The 17,669-nt window shown below is 43.7% G+C and overlaps 1 protein-coding gene across 2 annotated transcripts in view; it reads right to left on the bottom strand.

Moving 5' to 3' along the window:
* MEI4 (meiotic double-stranded break formation protein 4) overlaps positions 1 to 17,669 on the bottom strand; it is a 228,619-nt gene that overhangs the window by 154,101 nt on the left and 56,849 nt on the right. For both annotated transcript variants that reach the window (XM_043439670.1, XM_043439668.1), the window contains one exon: positions 1,557 to 2,089. In XM_043439670.1, the coding sequence (XP_043295605.1) occupies positions 1,557 to 2,089 (533 nt within the window). The remainder of the gene's footprint in view (positions 1 to 1,556; positions 2,090 to 17,669) is intronic.

Below are 17,669 nucleotides of genomic sequence, written 5' to 3'. Positions count from 1 at the left end.
TATTGCACAAGTGCATGTATCTCATGCACATGTATCTCATGCATTCATGTATCTCTTTGCTAGACATACTCTAGCAAAGTAATGCTCAAAATTCTACTAGCCAGGCTTCAACAGTACATGAACTGTGAACTTCCAGATGTTCAAGCTGAATTTAGAAAAGGCAGAGGAACCAGAGATCAAATTGCCAACATCCATTGGATCATCAAAAAAGCAAGAGAGTTCCAGAAAAACATCTACTTCTGCTTTATTGACTATGCCAAATTCTTTGACAGTGTGGATCACAACAAACTATGGAGAATTCTGAAAGAGATGGGAATATCAGACCACCTGACCTGCCTCCTGAGAAATCTGTATGCAGGTCCAGAAGCAACGGTCAGAACTGGACATGAAACAACAGATGGGTTCCAAATCGGTGAAGGAGTACGTCAAGGCTGTGTATCGTCACCCTGCTTATTTAACTTATATGCAAAGTATATCATGCGAAATGTTGGGCTGTATGAAGCACAAGCTGGAAGCCAGATTTCAAGGAGAAATATCAATAACCTCAGATATGCAGATGACACCACCCTTATGGCAAAAAGTGAAGAAGAACTAAAGAGCCTCTTGATGAAAGTTAAAGAGAGTAAAAAAGTTGGCTTAAAATTCAACATTCAAAAAAAAAGATCATGGCATCCAGTCCCATCACTTCATGGGAAATACATGGGGACACAATGGAAACAGTGAGAGACTTTATTTTCTTGGGCTCCAAAATCACTGCAGATGGTGACTGCAGCCATGAAATTAAAAGACGCTTGCTCCTTGGAAGAAAAGCTATGACCAACCTAGACAGTGTATTAAAAAGCAGAGACATTACTTTACTGACAAAGTTCCATGTAGTTAAAGCTATGGTTTTTCCAGTAGTCATGTACGGATGTGAGAGTTTGACTACAGAGAAAGCTGAGCACCGAAGAATTGATGTTTCTGAACTGTGATGCTGGAGAAGACTCCTGAGAGTCCCTTGGACTGCAAGGAGATCCAACCAGCCCATCCTAAAGGAGATCAGTCCTAAATATTCATTGGAAGGGCTGATACTGAAGCTGAAACTTTGATCCTTTGGCCACCTGACGGGAAGAACTGACTCACTAGAAAAGACCCTGATGCTGCGAAAGATTGAGGGCAGGAGAAGGGGACAACAGAGGATGAGATGGTTGGATGGCATCACTGACTCAATGGACATGAGTTTGAGCAAGCTCCAGGAGCTGGTGATGGACAGGGAGGCCTGGTGTGCGGCAGTCAATGAGGTCGCAAAGAGTCAGACACGACTGGGCAACAAAACAGCCACCAAGTGGAGAAGCACAAGCTTAAAACACAGGCATCTACACAGAGAAAAAAGCCATTTATCAGAAGCTAAAGCCGGGTCGTGAGGACAAGTCAGAGCTGCAGATGGCTACAAAGCAATGTCCAGCTGGAGATTCTGGGCCATGAGACTAAGCGACCACAACAGGCATTATCCACTAGGTGTGCTCACTCAAATCACTGACACGCTATTTCATACATAAAAGAAATGTACTACTTACCCGATTGATATGGTTGTTCCTTAGAATAGCCTGCAGCAGGGTCTTCTCAAACTCTTCCAACTTTTTGGAACACTTTCTAAGAATGTGATTAGATAAGTTGCAATCACCAATCAGTCTAGCTAAAGTATCAATAGCTTCTGTCCAAAAGCTCGAACAAGGAAGTTTGGGTGCTCGGTAAAAAGCGATCAAGCCATCCAGCAACTGAAGAACAGAATCTGATATTGTGGCAGAGGCATTTTCAAAGTGGCTAAAGTCTGTTTTCAGATGCTCTGACTCAGTCAGGTTCTTCAGTCCAAGCAGATGTTGCAAGAAGTGCATGTGAGAAGACAGAGGCTCTTCTGGGGGAGCACAAGGTCTACTTCCAATGGGCAGTGATGAGAAGGGGGTGGGGGTCCAGCCCTCCCCAAAGCACTGGGGTGTCTCTGAGGGCGTCTGCTGCTCACTTGATAAATAACACCCGGAATCTTCCAGCAGAGTTGGTGTACTTTCAGAACTTTTAGGTTCCTGAGCCTGCACCTGGGAAGATGGGTCTCCTGAAATGGAAGAGAATATAAGTGTTATCTTTTGGTGGCTAACATTTCATCAAACTAGACACTGATTTTTCTAACTTAAAACACTAAATGAAGCATGAAACACATTCTTAGACATCTGAGAAGCTGTCATGTAAAAATTACATAGAGGAGAAAAGTGAATGAAATTGCTTGGACTGACTGTAGAAAAGTTGCATATCTGGGAGAAAGTACGGTGATTAACCCCACATACTGTAGGGTCACTAACTTTCATCAAGGCCATGCCTGAAAGACACAGAAGAGAGACCACAGAACCTGGTAGAAGTCAGCATCTAGTACCGATTCCAACAGGTACCTGCAGAATAACAGGTGTGTCTACGAAAACAGGGGGGCCACTGCACATCACATCCAGGTTAGGTCAGTGCCTCCTGGAAGAGGTAAGAGAACTAATTTATAAGATATAAGCAGGAGCTCCAAGTTAAAAGTTCGAGGAACAAGGTGAAGAGGAGAGAATTTCACTGACCAAAGGGTAAGCAAAACACACAGACTTAAAAAGACAAAGCAAAACGCTGTACTTATAAGAGCCCACCAGTAGTTTCACGTTCCTTTTACAGAAAATATAAGGTAAGAGATTAATTAAATTAGACATGTATGTAGAGCCCAAATCACAAAAAAACTTAAGAGATTAAGAACCTCAGAATATACATTCTGTATAATTTTATTTAAAACTGTATTAATGTTCACAGTGAGTATAATCTGGAAAAATTATGTCTATATGCACGCATAGACCTAATATACAAAAATAAATATATAAACAAATTATATATACATGCATGCGTATTTGTTTATAATTATCCAAGTATATGTATCTAGATCTGTGTATATATATATTCACACATATATTTGTATGTATGTGCATATATATATGTATGTGTATGTATGCATATATATCATAGATCTTTGAAACCATATATATAACCACGAGGATCAGTTGAGACATATTACAGTTAAGGCTTAACTTAGTAACTTTATGTAACTCTTTGGCAGAGATGTCATCATAAACACAAAAAGGTTGTTTGTGAAATGATTATCAGTAAAAATGGTGACTGCAGCCATGAAATTAGAAGACACTTGCTCCTTGGAAGGAAAGCTATGACAAACCTGGACAGCGTATTAAGAAGCAGAGAAATCAGTTTGCCAAAAAAGGTTCGTATAGTCAAAGCTATGGTTTTTCCAGTAGTTATGTACAGGTGTGAAGAGTTAAGAGCATAAAGAAGGATGAGCACTGAAGACTTGATGCTTTTGAATGGTGGTGTTGGAGAAGGCTCTTGAAAGCCCCCTGGACTGCAAGGAGATCAAAGCAGTCAATCCTAAAGGACATCAACCCTGAATATGTACTGGAAGGACTGATGCTGAAGCTCCAATACTTTGGCCACCTGATGCAAAGAACTGACTTATTAGAAAAGACCCTGATGCTGGGAAAGACTGAAGGCAAAAGGTGATGAGGGCAACAGAGGATGAGATGGTTTAATGACATCACCAACTCAACGGACATGAATCTGAGCAAATTCCTTGAGACAGTGAAGGACAGGGGAGCCTGGCGTGCTGCAGTCCATGGGGTGGCAAAGAGTGAGACACAACCGAGTGTCTGAACAACAACAAAAGCATCCCCACAATACTGAGATCACTGAACGTCCTTCAGCACACTCATGTATCTATGAAACCAGTTTCAGAAACACTGATGTCAGCAATGGAAGCAGGAACAGGACAATGTACGGTGTGACTCGGAAGCGAGATGATCACCTTTTCATATCACAGGCCATTCTATGAGTTCCGTGAAGGGCACACTGGAGAAGGACTCAGTCAGACACTGAAGACCAGTTCAGAGTGGCCTCTGTGATGTCAGGTGATGAAAGATACGAACCAAGAAGTTGCAGTGGAAAACTAGAAAGGAAGGGCTGAGTCGGGAAGGCAGCACCAGCGGAAGCCAGCTGATGGACCAGATGCAGACATTGGAGTGGAGGAGGAATACACGCATCCCGTGCTTCTGACTTGCACACACAGACAGGAAAGGGGCTTAGGAGAAACGCTGAGAACTTGGACGCAACCAGGGGAAATCTAGGCTAAGATATTCACCTGGAAATTGGCCACAGAAGCCACAGGATGTGGAAAAGGTCTAGACTGCAAAGACACTTTAGGAGTCATCAGTGTGCGGCGGCGGCGGTGTTGGAAGGAATGGTTACGAGGCTCCAAGAAGCACCCTGAGGAGTGTCAATCTGAGGGCTGAGTGGAGAGAACGGTCATCAGGGAGACAGAGAAGAGACAATTTAAGAGGTACAAGAGGAAAAACAACAGTGACATGAAAGGCAAGTGAAGTTTCAAGGAGAAATTACATGCAGGCGGGAAGTCTGATCAGATAAAGTGCTAATGAAAAATTTGTCAAAATTACCAGTTAAAACATCACCCGCGATCACGTCCTGAGCAGTTTTTGGTCAGTAGGGGTGGTGAAGTGAACCAAAGAGTGGATGGGAAAGTCACACACACAGGGGAAGCTGGCCAAGGCTCGTGAGGACCTGGGCCAGGAGAGCTTGATGTGGGAGTAGCTACTGGTGAACATGGCAGGACACACTGGGAAAAAAAGACACTTGAGCAATTATAGATTAGATGAAAAAAAAAAAATACAAACCCAGATAAGCAAAAGCTACAGATAGGATAGAAAATAAAGCCGGGAGGTGGGGGAATAGCCAGTGAGCAGGTGAGAGATGGAGTCAAGGACCCACGGAAGGGCAATGTTTACTGATGAAGAAGCAATTTTTTACCCTGAGGCTGAAGGAAGTAGGATGACAATGCACAGGGTTATAAAAAATAGCCCTGACACACAGGAAATTAAAGGAGACCTCACCCAACAGTCTTTTTTTTTTTTTAAGTTGGAGAAAGGTGAACACTAGTTGAATGGGGCAGAAGAATAATGGTAAAGCAGCATTCTCTCCCTGCCCCACCACATACTTGAAATCTAAATCATTGATCCTTTGTCCTTCAGTAAAATTTGAAGCTGATGAGGCAGAACCAGAGGATAGAGCTTCAGTTCAGAGAGCACTCATTTAACAAGTGTCTACTGTGACCACCACAAATGTGCAAAGATGAGATTGTGAATTATCACTACAAAATCTGCACTCCAAGTTAGGGAGGTGATGAGGCAAAATTCACAAATGTGGTGGTACCAGAACAGCCGACTACCAGCAACATGTTTAACTGCATGCTGTTATCTCTGCATTACAACCAGCAGACGGCATGTTCCTTTTAAACTGACAGACACTTTCATTTTCCTATGAGCAAGGATAAAAGAACTTCTCAAGACATCCATCTTACTCCTCACAAAAGTAGAGCAGAGGGTACTATGGTAATTCTTCAGGTAGATTACATATTTCTTTCAGGGAACTCAAAATAGTTCTCTGCTAAGAAAGTGAACATAAGTTTAAATATTTCATTAACCTACTCAATTTTCCATCAAAGTAAGCTGAACTTCATGGGTGATGATTTCAGGAAGACTCATAAAATGAATTCTCCCAACAAGTAAGTTGAGAGGCAAAAGCTGCTTTCTTGCTTTTGCTTCTCAATCCCTCCTCACTGGTACGACTGTGGGCAAGTCATAACCACACCATCTCATCTCCAGGTGCTCAAAGATGCAAATCTGAGGGCAGCAGTTCTAACCACACACACGGCTTTCATGACAGGAATTGTTGTTGTTGTTCAGTCGCTAAGTCGTGTCCGACTCTTTGCAACCCTATGGACTGCAGCACGCCAGGCTTCCCTGTCCTTCATATCTCCCAGAGTTTACCCAAACTCATGTCCATCGAGTCAGTGATGCCATCCAGCCATCTCATCCTCTGCTGTCCCCTTCTCCTGCCCTCAATCGTTCCCAGCATCAGGGTCTTTTCCAATGGGTCAGTTCTTCGGATCAGGTGGCCAAAGTATTAGAGCTTCGCTTGAGCATCAGTCCTTCCAATGAACACTCAGGGTTGACTTCCTCTAGGATGGAATGGTTGGACCTCCTTTGTGTCAAAGGGACCTCATGAGTCTTCTCCAGGACCACAATTCGAAAGCACTGTGACAGGATTACACAAAACAGAACACCATTCTTTCTGAGGGTCTGTTTGTGTGCTTTCAGAAAAGTGATGAGGGCACATGCTGGAGAACCCCACGTGTGTGGACCCCGCACAGGCAGCAGGCTCTCAGCACCCCGCAGGCATGCCTGGCTGCACAGGGGAGGACCACGCTGACGTGGGGCACAGTGAGGCTCACAGGATGAACCCCATGCCACCACAGAGAAGAATCTTTTATTCATATTTCACTTTATAAAGTGGTTTCAGGAACTAACTCAACTGATGTTCAGAGCAACCCTGGAAGGCTATGTGGCTATCCCAAATCTACCACTAAGTACATAGGCACAGGCTGAACTTGATGAGAGGACTGAGAAAAGCCACAGGGAGAAAAAGGAAACCAAGCCCTCCATCCCAACGCCTGCCAACCATGGCAGAGGTCTGTGTGTTTCCAAACCAGATTCTGTACATTTCCACGATGGCATTCACCAACTTCTATATGTTATGCAATTGTTCATGAGCTCCTAGATGACAGAAGTTCTGTCTCTGGTCATATCGGTGGTTCCCTTACTTAGAAATGTTCTCATCTGCAGAAGACACCCTATGCCTTCGTGTGTGTGTGCTCAGTCACTCAGGCATGTGCAACTCTTTGCCACCCCATGGACTGCAGCCCACCAGGCTCCTCTGCATGTGGAATTTTCAGGCAAGAAATACTACAGTGGGTTGCCATTTCCTACTCCAAGGGATCTTCCACACTTAGGGATCGAACCCTCGTCTCTTGCATCTCCTGCACTGGCAGGAGGATTCTTTACCACTCTGCCACCTGGGAATCCAAGAAGACACCTGATCAGGGGAAATGCTTAGTGGGAAAACCTGCTGCTCACTGCGGCAGTTCTCCTCTGACCCTGCAGTGTTCACAGTGCGCCGTGATCTTACACCAAACCACAACAATTACATGAGCAATCAGACAGAACAGACAGACAGAGTGTGGTTCTTCAAAAAATAACTCATAATGTCTCAGAGTACTTGCTAACAAGAGCCAATAATTTATTTTTTATAACATTTACTACCTTTGGTAACCAATTAATGTCCTCTCCCATTTGTCCTCAGTAATGAAACTTTGAAGAATACAAACAGTATTTGCATTGGAAACCAACAGTTTCATGTTGGATATCCTTCATGGCCTAACATGTAAAGTAAATAATAGTGGGCAAATGTTACTATTGTATATATCCTTATAAAATGGAAAAGAGAAACAGGGGGGAAAACTTTCCTAGAGAGAATTAAACACTTTCAGTGATAATGAATATTAACAGGTTACAGTCTTGCAACAGTCATAAATAAGACTATTCATAGATAAGTTTTTTAAATATCCATCCTTCTTCAGGTAACACAGAGCATGAAAACAGAGAACACCCCTATCTCGTTAAAGGAATTTTCTGTAACCACAGATTCCACTCATTGGCTTATATGACTTTTCTCAAAGTCATAAATCTCAAAGCATGGCTAACAGAGCATTGTACCCAAAGGAAGGAGAGAAAATGAAGCCATGCTCCTGCAACTTTCTGTAATTCTTGCTTTTTCCAGGAGGCGTCAAGGTAAAGCAGAAGCTAGAGATGCTTCGTAATTTCTTATTGGGCTGAAGGGATTGAGGACTGTCATCTCCCTCCAAGTCACTGGATATTATCTAATTAACACATGCGTTATCAGATTTAAAATGGATAATAAACGATACACACACACACACAGACACACACACACAAGCTGATCAGGCACAGTCTAGTATACCCGAAATGCAAATAAACATTATCATTATTAAAAGTTATAGGTGTCAAGAAATCCAAATCATGCTAAAGTGTGAAATCAGATATAAAAATACGTGAAATAAGATAGCAATTAAAACTACACATTTGGTGTAAAAAACATTCTATAGTCTCTCCCATACATTAGAGCCCACAGACCTGATATTCCACTTTACTGGGCCCTTGCCTCTTCCATTTCCTTGCAGTTGGTAATTTCCACTTTCACTCCGCTCACCATTTCAGAGTGGATCGCAAGCACACTTAACAAAACACAGCCAGTGCCCTCCACGCACCGGGCCCTAGAAATGCCCACTCCCTAACAGGAAATACATTTTCTGCTACCCCCCAAATAGTCACATCCACATCAATTTTTCATGCCTTTCCTCATCCATTTCCACAGTTCCTACTTCATTATAAAAATCAGGCCTATGGAACCAGCTGCTTAAACTGCGTCTTTCTGTTCGTCCTGCAAACACCATGAACTTTATGTTTATAAAAATGAACAACTCATCTTCACGCAACGCACACACCAACATACAGTGCAAATGTGTCCCACACGCTATCAATGTCAGCCAACCGCAAGCCTATCCCTCCAGTCACCAGGCCTGTCGGAGAGGGAGCATCCTCACCCCATCTCACACACCGAAAGGCCGTGTTATGCCAGTTCTATGTTCTGTGTGTGTGTAAGTCAGGACACTTCAAGGAAACAGAACCAACAGGACAGAGAGCAAGCAACAAAGAAATAAATTTCTTACAGGGAACTGGCTTGTGTGAGTATGGAAGCTGAGCATTTCCAAGACCTGAAGTCAGCAAGGAGACCCAAGAGTGCAGTTCCAGTCCAGCTATGAAGCCCCAGGATCAGGAGAGCTGACCGTGCACATTTCCATCTGACATTCAGCAGGTTCCAGACCCAGGTGGGGCCAAGGTTCCAGCTCAGTGCGAGTTTAAAGGCCAGGGCGTACCGACATCCCAGCTCAGAACCAGTCAGGAAGGAGGGCTTCTCTCTTACTCGGCCTTTCTGTTCTCAGGAGGTGAGCAGAGCAGATGCGGCCCGTCCACACCAGGGGGGCAGGCCGCTCCACTCCACCTCCTGACTCAGATGTTAGTCTCAGTTATGAACACCCTGACAAATGCATCACAACTAAGTTTTGACCCAATGTCTGTCTAGACACCCAGTAGCCCAGCCAAGTTGACACATGAAATGAACCATCAAACCCATGTCTCGAGTCTGTCCATCTCTAGTTCCTTCCACCAGCACCAGCTCTTGTGCTGATCCATACCCAGTACTGGCCTGATCAATCCTCCTGCCTCTGGTTAGTACTGTCCTACTCTAGGCTTCATCAGGAAAGTCAGTCTGCTAAAATGTTAGCTTGATCACAAGACTCTCATCCTTAACACCGTCCAAGGGCTTCCCTTACCTGACATAACAGGGTCCTCTCAGATCCTCAGCATGGCCCACAAAACCACTCTGGCCACTTTGCCAGCCTCACTTTCATCCTCATCGTATTTACACACAAGCAAAATTAAACCGGGAAATCCTATGGACAGAAGAGCCTAGCGGGCTACAGCCGCGGGGTCGCAAAAGAGTCGGACACACTTAAGAGACCAAACAACAACAACAGATACTAAACTACTTACAGTTTACCAGAACACACCCAACTAATTCACACAACCATGAATCTGCACAAGGTGTTTTCACCACTGCCTGGCACGTGCTTCTACTATAACTCAGAGAAGGACGGATTCTGAAAACCCTCCTACAAAGTCCTCTGGGAAGCCCTCACTGCTCTCCCCAGGGACAGGAAATCACGCCCGGTCTGGGCATCTTTCACTTTGCTTCTATTACTGCTCTCATCAACCTGTTATGAATTTATTAGTGACTCACTAATAGAAGGGAGAGACTCTTGAGGGTAGACACAGAGTTTCCTAATTCAGGTATTTCTGTTCACTGATGCCTGCCCTCCTACATACTGAGTCTGAATATTTGTTGAATACTGTTATTGTTCAGTTGCTAAGTCATGTCCAACTCTTTGCGATCCCATGGACTGCAGCACACCAGGCTTCCCTGTCCTTCACTATCTCAAGGAGTCTGCTCAAATTCATGTCCACTGAGTCAGTGATGCTGTCTAACCATCTCATTCTCTGCTGCCCCCTTGTTTTTTGCCTTGAGTTTTTCTCAGAATCAGGGTCTTTTCCAATGAGTCAGCTCTTCTCATCAGGTGGCCGGAGCTTCAGCTTCAGCATCACTTCTTCCAATGAATATCCAAAGTTGATTGTCCTTAGGATTTACTGGTTTGACCTCCTTGCCATTCAAGGAACTCTCAGGAGTCTTCTCCAATACCATAGTTTGAAAGCATTAATTCTTTGGTGCCCAGCCTCCTCTATGGTCCAACTCTCACGTCCATACATGACTACTGCAAAAACCATAGCTTTGACTATACGCACTTTTGTCACAAAGTGATGTCTCTGCTTTTGAATATGCTGTCTACGTTTGTCAAAGCTTTCCTTCCAAGGAGCAAGCATATGTTAATTCCATTGCTGCAGTCACTGTCTGCAGTGATTTTGGAGCCCAAGAAAATAAAATTTGTTACTGCTTCCACTGTTTCCCATATTTGCCATGAAGTGATGGGACTGGATGCCAAGATCTTAAGTTTTTTTTCATGCTGAGTTTCAAGCCAGCTTTTTCATTCATCTATTTTGGCCACATAAGAAGCTCTTTAATTCCACTTCACTTTCTGCCATTAGAGTGGTATCATCTGCATATCTGAGATTGTTGATATTTCTCCTAGCAATGTTGATTCCAGCTTATGCTTCACCCAGGCTGGCATTTTGCATGAATGCATATTAGTTAAATAAGCAGGGTGACAATATACATCCTTAACATACTCCTTTCCCAATTTTGAACCAATCTGTTGTCCCATGTCCAGTTCTAACTGTTGCTTCTTGACCTCCATACAGATTTCTCAGGAGATGGGTAAGGTGGTCTGGTACTCCCGTCTGTGAGAATTTTCCAGTTTGTTGGGATCCACGCAGTCAAAGGCTTTAGTGTACTCAATGAAGCAGAAGTAGATGTTTTTCTGAAACTCCCTTGCTTTCTCCAGGATCCAACAAATGTTGGCAATTTGATCTCTTGTTCTTCTGCTTTTTCTAACCCAGACTCTATCAATACACCTGGAAGTTCTCAGTTCAGGCACTTCTGAAACCTAGCTTGAAGGATTTTGAACATAACCTTGCTAGTATGTGCAATGACCGCAATCGTATGGCAGCTGTAATATTTTCTGCCATTGTCTTTCTTTGAGGTTGGAATGAAAAGTGACCTTTTCCAGCCCTATGGCCACTGCTGAGTTTTCCAAATCTGCTGACATATTGAGTACAGCAGTTTAACAGCATCATCTTTTGGGATCTGAAACAGCTCAGCTGGAATTCCATCAACTCCACTAGCTTTGTTTGTAGTAATGCTTCCTAAGGCCCACTTGACTTCACACTCCAGGATGCCTGGATCTAGGTGAGTGACCACATCATAATGGTCACCCCAGTCATTAAGACCTTTCTTGTGTAGTTTGCTGTGTATTCTTGACAACTCTTCTTAATCTCTTCTGCTTCTGTTAGGGCTTACTGTTTCACACACACACACACAATTGTTGTTGTTGCTGAGTTGTGCCTGCCTCTATACAACCCCATGGACTGAAGCCCACTGGCTCCTCTATCCATGGGATTCTCCAGGCAAGAATAATAGAGTGGGTTGCCATTTCCTTCTCCAGGGGATCTTCTCGACTCAGGGATCAAATCCACTTCTCCTGCATTGGCAGGAGGGTTCTTTACCATTGAGTCACCTGGGAAGCCTATATATATATATATATATAGAAAAAGTTAAATAAAATAGTATATCTTCAAATGCAGTCATCACAGGTATATATGGTTTGTTCCTACCATGATTTCTAACAGTAATAATCACTCACTTGTACTGATGCAGTGAACAATTTATAAAAGAATTGTTTATGCCACCTGGTGGTCAATTTGGAAACGCTTCACAATTCGTATTCTAATGGACAATTTTCACTTTAAAGCAATTGTTCGACTTCTACTTCTGGAAGGATATATTTTAGCTTATTGTAAAGCACGTTTAAGACATTCTGACCAAGAAAAGACTGCAGTGTTTTGTCTTATTTTTTTGTTTTCTTTTTAGATTCTGTTCCCATACAGGCCAGTACAGAGTCCTGAGAATAGAATTCCCTGTGCTATGCAGCAGGTTCTTATTAGTTATCCATTCCATATATAGCGGTGGTATATGTCAGTCCCAATCTCCCAATTTATCCCTCCCAGGCTGCATCTTTATTTAAACCCACACGAGAAGCCTGCATCACAATTTAACTTTGAATACACCATGACAGACAGTAATATCAAATGCAAGAGATTACAAACTAATGAAATAACTGTCTCAGCTGAATTGTCTTCACTGAGTTTTCACCAAACAAAACAGCGTACTGCTGCGTCTGACTCGTTCAGGATTTTTTGAGTGTATAGTTCCTCCTGACTTCAGATGCTCAAACTCTGGGCATTCCTGGTTATCCCCATCTCTTTCCTTCAAGCCATTTTCTAGTTCACCAAATAAACCATCCATATGCCCGCACCTTTGGCTTTCTCCGCTTGTTCTAACCTCCTGGACATCCCTGCCTTTCAGAGAATTCCTCTGGGCAGAAGAGTCTCAGATCTCTATCTCCAGTCTTACTCATCCACCAAGCTCAAGCTCCTAGGTATCTTGATATGACTTGACCTCAGGACAGTAAACCACAAATGTCCAAAACAAATCATCGCCTTCACTTATACCTGGTCCAGCTTCCAAAGAAGGCTGCTGCTGCTCTCTGTCCAACACTTGAACAGTAAGAGTCAACTCTGACCTCCTCCTTAATCCCCTCCATATGCCACTGACAAATAACATAACCCTGCCTCACCCTTCTATTCCTTGGGATCACTGGCTTTTACAGTTAAAAGTTTACGTGTTTCCTCTGCCTGGGTTGCTCTATCCCCAACCCAACCCATATTTTCTCATGGCAGGCTCCTCGTTATCATTCAAGTGTCTTTTTAAATGGCACTTCTTCAATGAGGCCTTCCCTGACCATACAATTTAAAGCTATCACCAGACTGGTCTCTGTCACGTCTCCCTGCTTTAATTCTCTGCATCTCACTTGTTACTGTCTGACCACCTTTTGCTGGTAAAATCTGTCTCACTCACAAGAATGTGGGCTCTGGGAGAGTCTGACTGCCTGGAATACTAAGAACTCAATGAATATTACTCAATAAATAAAACTCTTTTTATACCATGTCTTTATTTCTATGCCAAAACAATTCATACAAGACCTGGGCTATGACAGTGACTTCTCTGTCTCCAATCTCCTCCCTCCTTAAACAGTTCTAAACACGCTGCCCAATTACTCTTCCTGAATAATCTTCTCCTTCAGGTCACCTAAAGGAAGCACTCTCAGAAAGTATACTGCTTGGCACACTCACAGCACACACCCAATAAATGCCAGTCTCCCTTCTGTCTCCTGCTGGAAAGTCTCCGAAGGCCTCATGCTGCCTACAGAATAAAGTATGTTTTCCACTTGCTGTCACATCTGTTATTAATAGGCTCCGATCTAGTTTTTCATCTTATTTTCCAGAATAACTCTTCATGCTCTGCATGCCACAGTCAAATTAAACCATTTGCCAGTAGATTCTTATGTCCTTAGTTTACACTGTTCCTTGCCTGAAATGCTCTAGTATCCATAGTTTTCTAAATCCTACCCATCCTTCAAGATCAGTATCTTCCTCCAAAAAGACTTTTTAAAAGTCCTGGTTCTCTAAAGCGAAATAATCACTTACCCTCTCCTCTGAACATCAGATCAATCTCTGGACCACAGGGTCTCACTGGGTACAATACATGAAATGGTTCTGCCTCCAACAGCAGACTGTGTGATCCCCTGGGCAGGGCTCAGACCTTATCACACTCTGGAATCCTCACCCTGTTTGTACCCGACAGCTAGTGAATAAAAGAAGCTAAATAAGTGAACAGAAGAATTTCTCCAAAAGGAAAAGAATTACCAGGGTAAAATTAGGAGCTGATAAGAAGAATTAATTTCTCTCTGGATGGAGCCATTTAGGGGCACAGTCCACAGAAGAAGCAGTGTCCTAACTCTACTTCCTAACAAGTGGGAAGTATCAGGTTGAGAGGTGGTGGACATTTCTACTGATGCCAACGTCATAGTCCAACAAAGAAACATCAAAACCATGAAAATACAACCTGCTATCAAGTGAACCAATGACTCCACCAGCATAACACCCACTTGTCAGGTGTGGGAGCTCTGAACACCATGAGAATGACTGAAGTCCGCAATATGCCCCACTCACTGGCCTCCCAGCGGTGCGGAGGCCAAACCGCATTGCTCCCTACCATCTCACCGGTGTTCCCTTTCCTGTGACCTTCAAGCTCTCCTTGACCAAGCCTCTTCCAAAAGAACTTGCCTGAATGTGTCTCCCACCACACCACTGACGGCCCTGCTATGACTTCTGCTCTTGGCTCCAGGGTTCCAGCTGCTCATAGACAAGCTGCTGAGACGGTGCCCAGAGCTGGCGTGGTCCTCCAGCCCCCTTGATAGAAAACAGGCTGGCTTTCATTTTCATGAGATGTGTCCACTTCACTTTATCAGAAATTAGAAGCACTGAGATCTTTTACCCAATCTACGTGACCATAAAGGGAACATACTAAATGCACGTCGTCCTAGGCTCAGCGTTTCCATGGGAGGACTCCAGGAATCTGATTTCACATGAACATCTTGGAGGAGTCCCATAACTGAGTGAATCCCAAAGGAAAGGCTTTGCTTCTCCCATATCATGCACTTGGCCTGCCATGTTTAGTTTTTTTTGCTGTGCTCTGAGAAGTTACACTGAACGATCTTACACCAGTGAGTTTCAACCTTGCCTGCATGTTACAGTGACTTGCACACCAGACCACACCCTATGCCAAGGACATCATCATCTCCAGGCAGGGCTGGAGGCCGGATATCAATATTTTTTTTTTCCATTTATTTTTATTAGTTGGAAGCTAATTACTTTACAATACTGTAGTGGTTTTTGCCATACACTGACATGAATCAGCCATGGATTTTTTTTTTAAAGATTTTTTAAAGCCACTAGGTTTCCCTGGTGGCTCAGATGGTAAAGAATCTGCCTGCAATGCAAGAGACCTGGGTTCGATCCCTGGGTCGGGAGGATCCCTCCGAGAAGGGAATGACTACCCACTCCAGTATTCTTGCCTGAAGAATTCCATGGACAGAGGAGCCTGGTGGGCTACAGTCCACGAGGTCACAGAGAGTTGGACATGACTGAAGCGACTAACACATTACTACAGGTGATTCCAATGTCAGGACCACAGCCTTGGATGAATTCCTGCTTGTTCTGCTTTCTTAGGAGAGCAGGTGAGTGAGCTGTGCCCCCTCCATACCATCTCCACTACCAGCTTCCAACCTCCCCAAAAGGCCTTTCTCCTCCCTCCCTACACATTCGTGGTTAACTCATGGCAAATCTTTCAAATTTCTTTTGGAATTCCACTCCCTTTTCAAGGCTCACCTTTGCCACTGAATGTTCTCTCTGGCAAAGGGAAGGGCCTCATATGTTCTAGCTGTCTCGTGGGCACCGCCCTATGGACTGCAGCCCCAGACTCTACCCAGCGGCCCTGTCTCACTTCCCACTGATAATCTCCACTCAGCAGCCAGAGCATGAAGCTCACAACTCCTACTCAGGGCCAACAAAAGGCTTCCCACTGAACCTAAAGTCCTACCCGCCGGATCAAGCCCGACGCACCCTGTTCTTCTGCCCTGCCTCTGGCCTCTCCCGGCCCTCTCTTCCTCACTCACCCTGCCCGCAGATACACTGGCCACTTTCTGCTCACTGAGCAAGAAGCCTCCTTCCCGCCTTGCGGCCACTTGGATGACCCTTCTCCTCCAGGAGTCACCTCCGATACCTCCTTCTCATGACGTCTCACTGACTGCCATCCCCAGACACTCCATCGCTTCAGCCTGGTTTAGCTTCTCCACATGTTTTAACATGCTCTGAATTTTTCTTGCTTGTTGGTTTACTTATTATTGTCCATCTCACCCAAAGGAATATAAATTCCACTTGTTGTTTTCATCACTACTCCAGAAATCACAATTTTTATGGAATAAACTTATCAATTAATCAATGAGTGAATAAACATGAATATATAGAACCTGAGACAAACCTATATACATCACGTGTAGTATCTTTCCACATAAGGATCTCAGGGGCTCTTGCCTCTCTAAGCAGATACCATAAACTCACCACGGGCAGCAAGCAAAGCTTTCCTCCTTTTCCAGCATTGAAGGTCAAGCACAGTACTGAGTAAATATCATGTTTCAGTATGTTCTTGTTGATATTTCTGGCTATTTTAGAAGATTCTCAGCATTGTATTAAAAATGTGTGTGTGTGTGTGTGTGTGTGTGTATATATATTTTTTAAACAAACGTTCAGCTACCTGTAGTCCTCTGACCTCTGAACGTCTCCTTACATTGTCTGCTTACTGAATCACACCTGAAGGAGCACAACAAGGAGTCTCTGATCTTAATTCGCCTTCCAGTGGTTCCCCTTCATTCCCACTCTCCAAGTTACAACCATCTGATGCGATACCTGTGAATCTGCAATGGCAGGCTTTGCCGGGATGTGACCAGTGATCTGTCTGATAACAGTCGGGTACATTCCTGTCTAACTGATGTGTACCTGTTGAGATCAGAGACCTCAGCCAGGAAACTGCTACAGAGATGCTCCAAGTCTAAGCTGCATCTCTGGGGATAAGGCTTCCTCCAACTAGGACATCTCCTAAAGCCTGCCTTAGATGATAGGCTATTGGTTCCAGTTTCAAGATTTTAGTGTATTTGTTAGTTTCCATCAGACATATCAAGACTTTGTCCATGAAATCTAGACTTTATTAAGAATCAGTCAAAAACTTACTGGGCAAGAAGATAGTCATGTTCTCCCCTAAAACCTTAATGACAATCTCGGACACTAAGGAAACTGCTTTCGATGAAATGGAAGAAAAAAACAAAATTCAGGCAATTTTGCTGGGATCACTTAAAATATAATTTGCTTTATGCCCACAGTGAGCAGTTCTACCTTTCAATGCCCTCTAATTCTTATTTATTTCAGAATCAATAACAGTTCAGTCTTTCCCCAGCTAACTGCTAAACAAATATCTTTGGATAACTCAAGCTTCCCCAAGGAAATAATCTCCAAGTATCTTAGGATACATAAAACATTCATAAAACCCACTTTAATCTTCAGGTCTGATGACTAAAGATAACATTTCTCCCCAATGTGAAAGATGACAGTAAGAGCCACGAAACACACCAGTCCTCCTGCCACTGCCTTTCAGGGCCTCGACGTCTGTTACCTGTTGTCTCCCAGGTTCTGGGAGTCCCCATCAATTCTGGTGACCCAGGTGGGGGGCTCAGAAATCCCCACTCACATCCTAGACATCCTCTCTCCCTTTCACAAGGAGGTGTCACTCCACCAGGAGTCTGACCGTGGATCTTGCTGGTACCAAGAAGATATATTTAGATGGTGGTTCATTAAATACATGTTCCTTTTCCCTCTCAAAATGTAAAACAGTTTTGACTTCATAATCAACTAAGTCAATAAATAACCTATACA

Source organism: Cervus canadensis, chromosome 20 (genome assembly GCF_019320065.1).
Source record: "Cervus canadensis isolate Bull #8, Minnesota chromosome 20, ASM1932006v1, whole genome shotgun sequence".
Taxonomy (NCBI): domain Eukaryota; kingdom Metazoa; phylum Chordata; class Mammalia; order Artiodactyla; family Cervidae; genus Cervus; species Cervus canadensis.
This window is presented reverse-complemented; position numbering and strand designations above follow the sequence as displayed.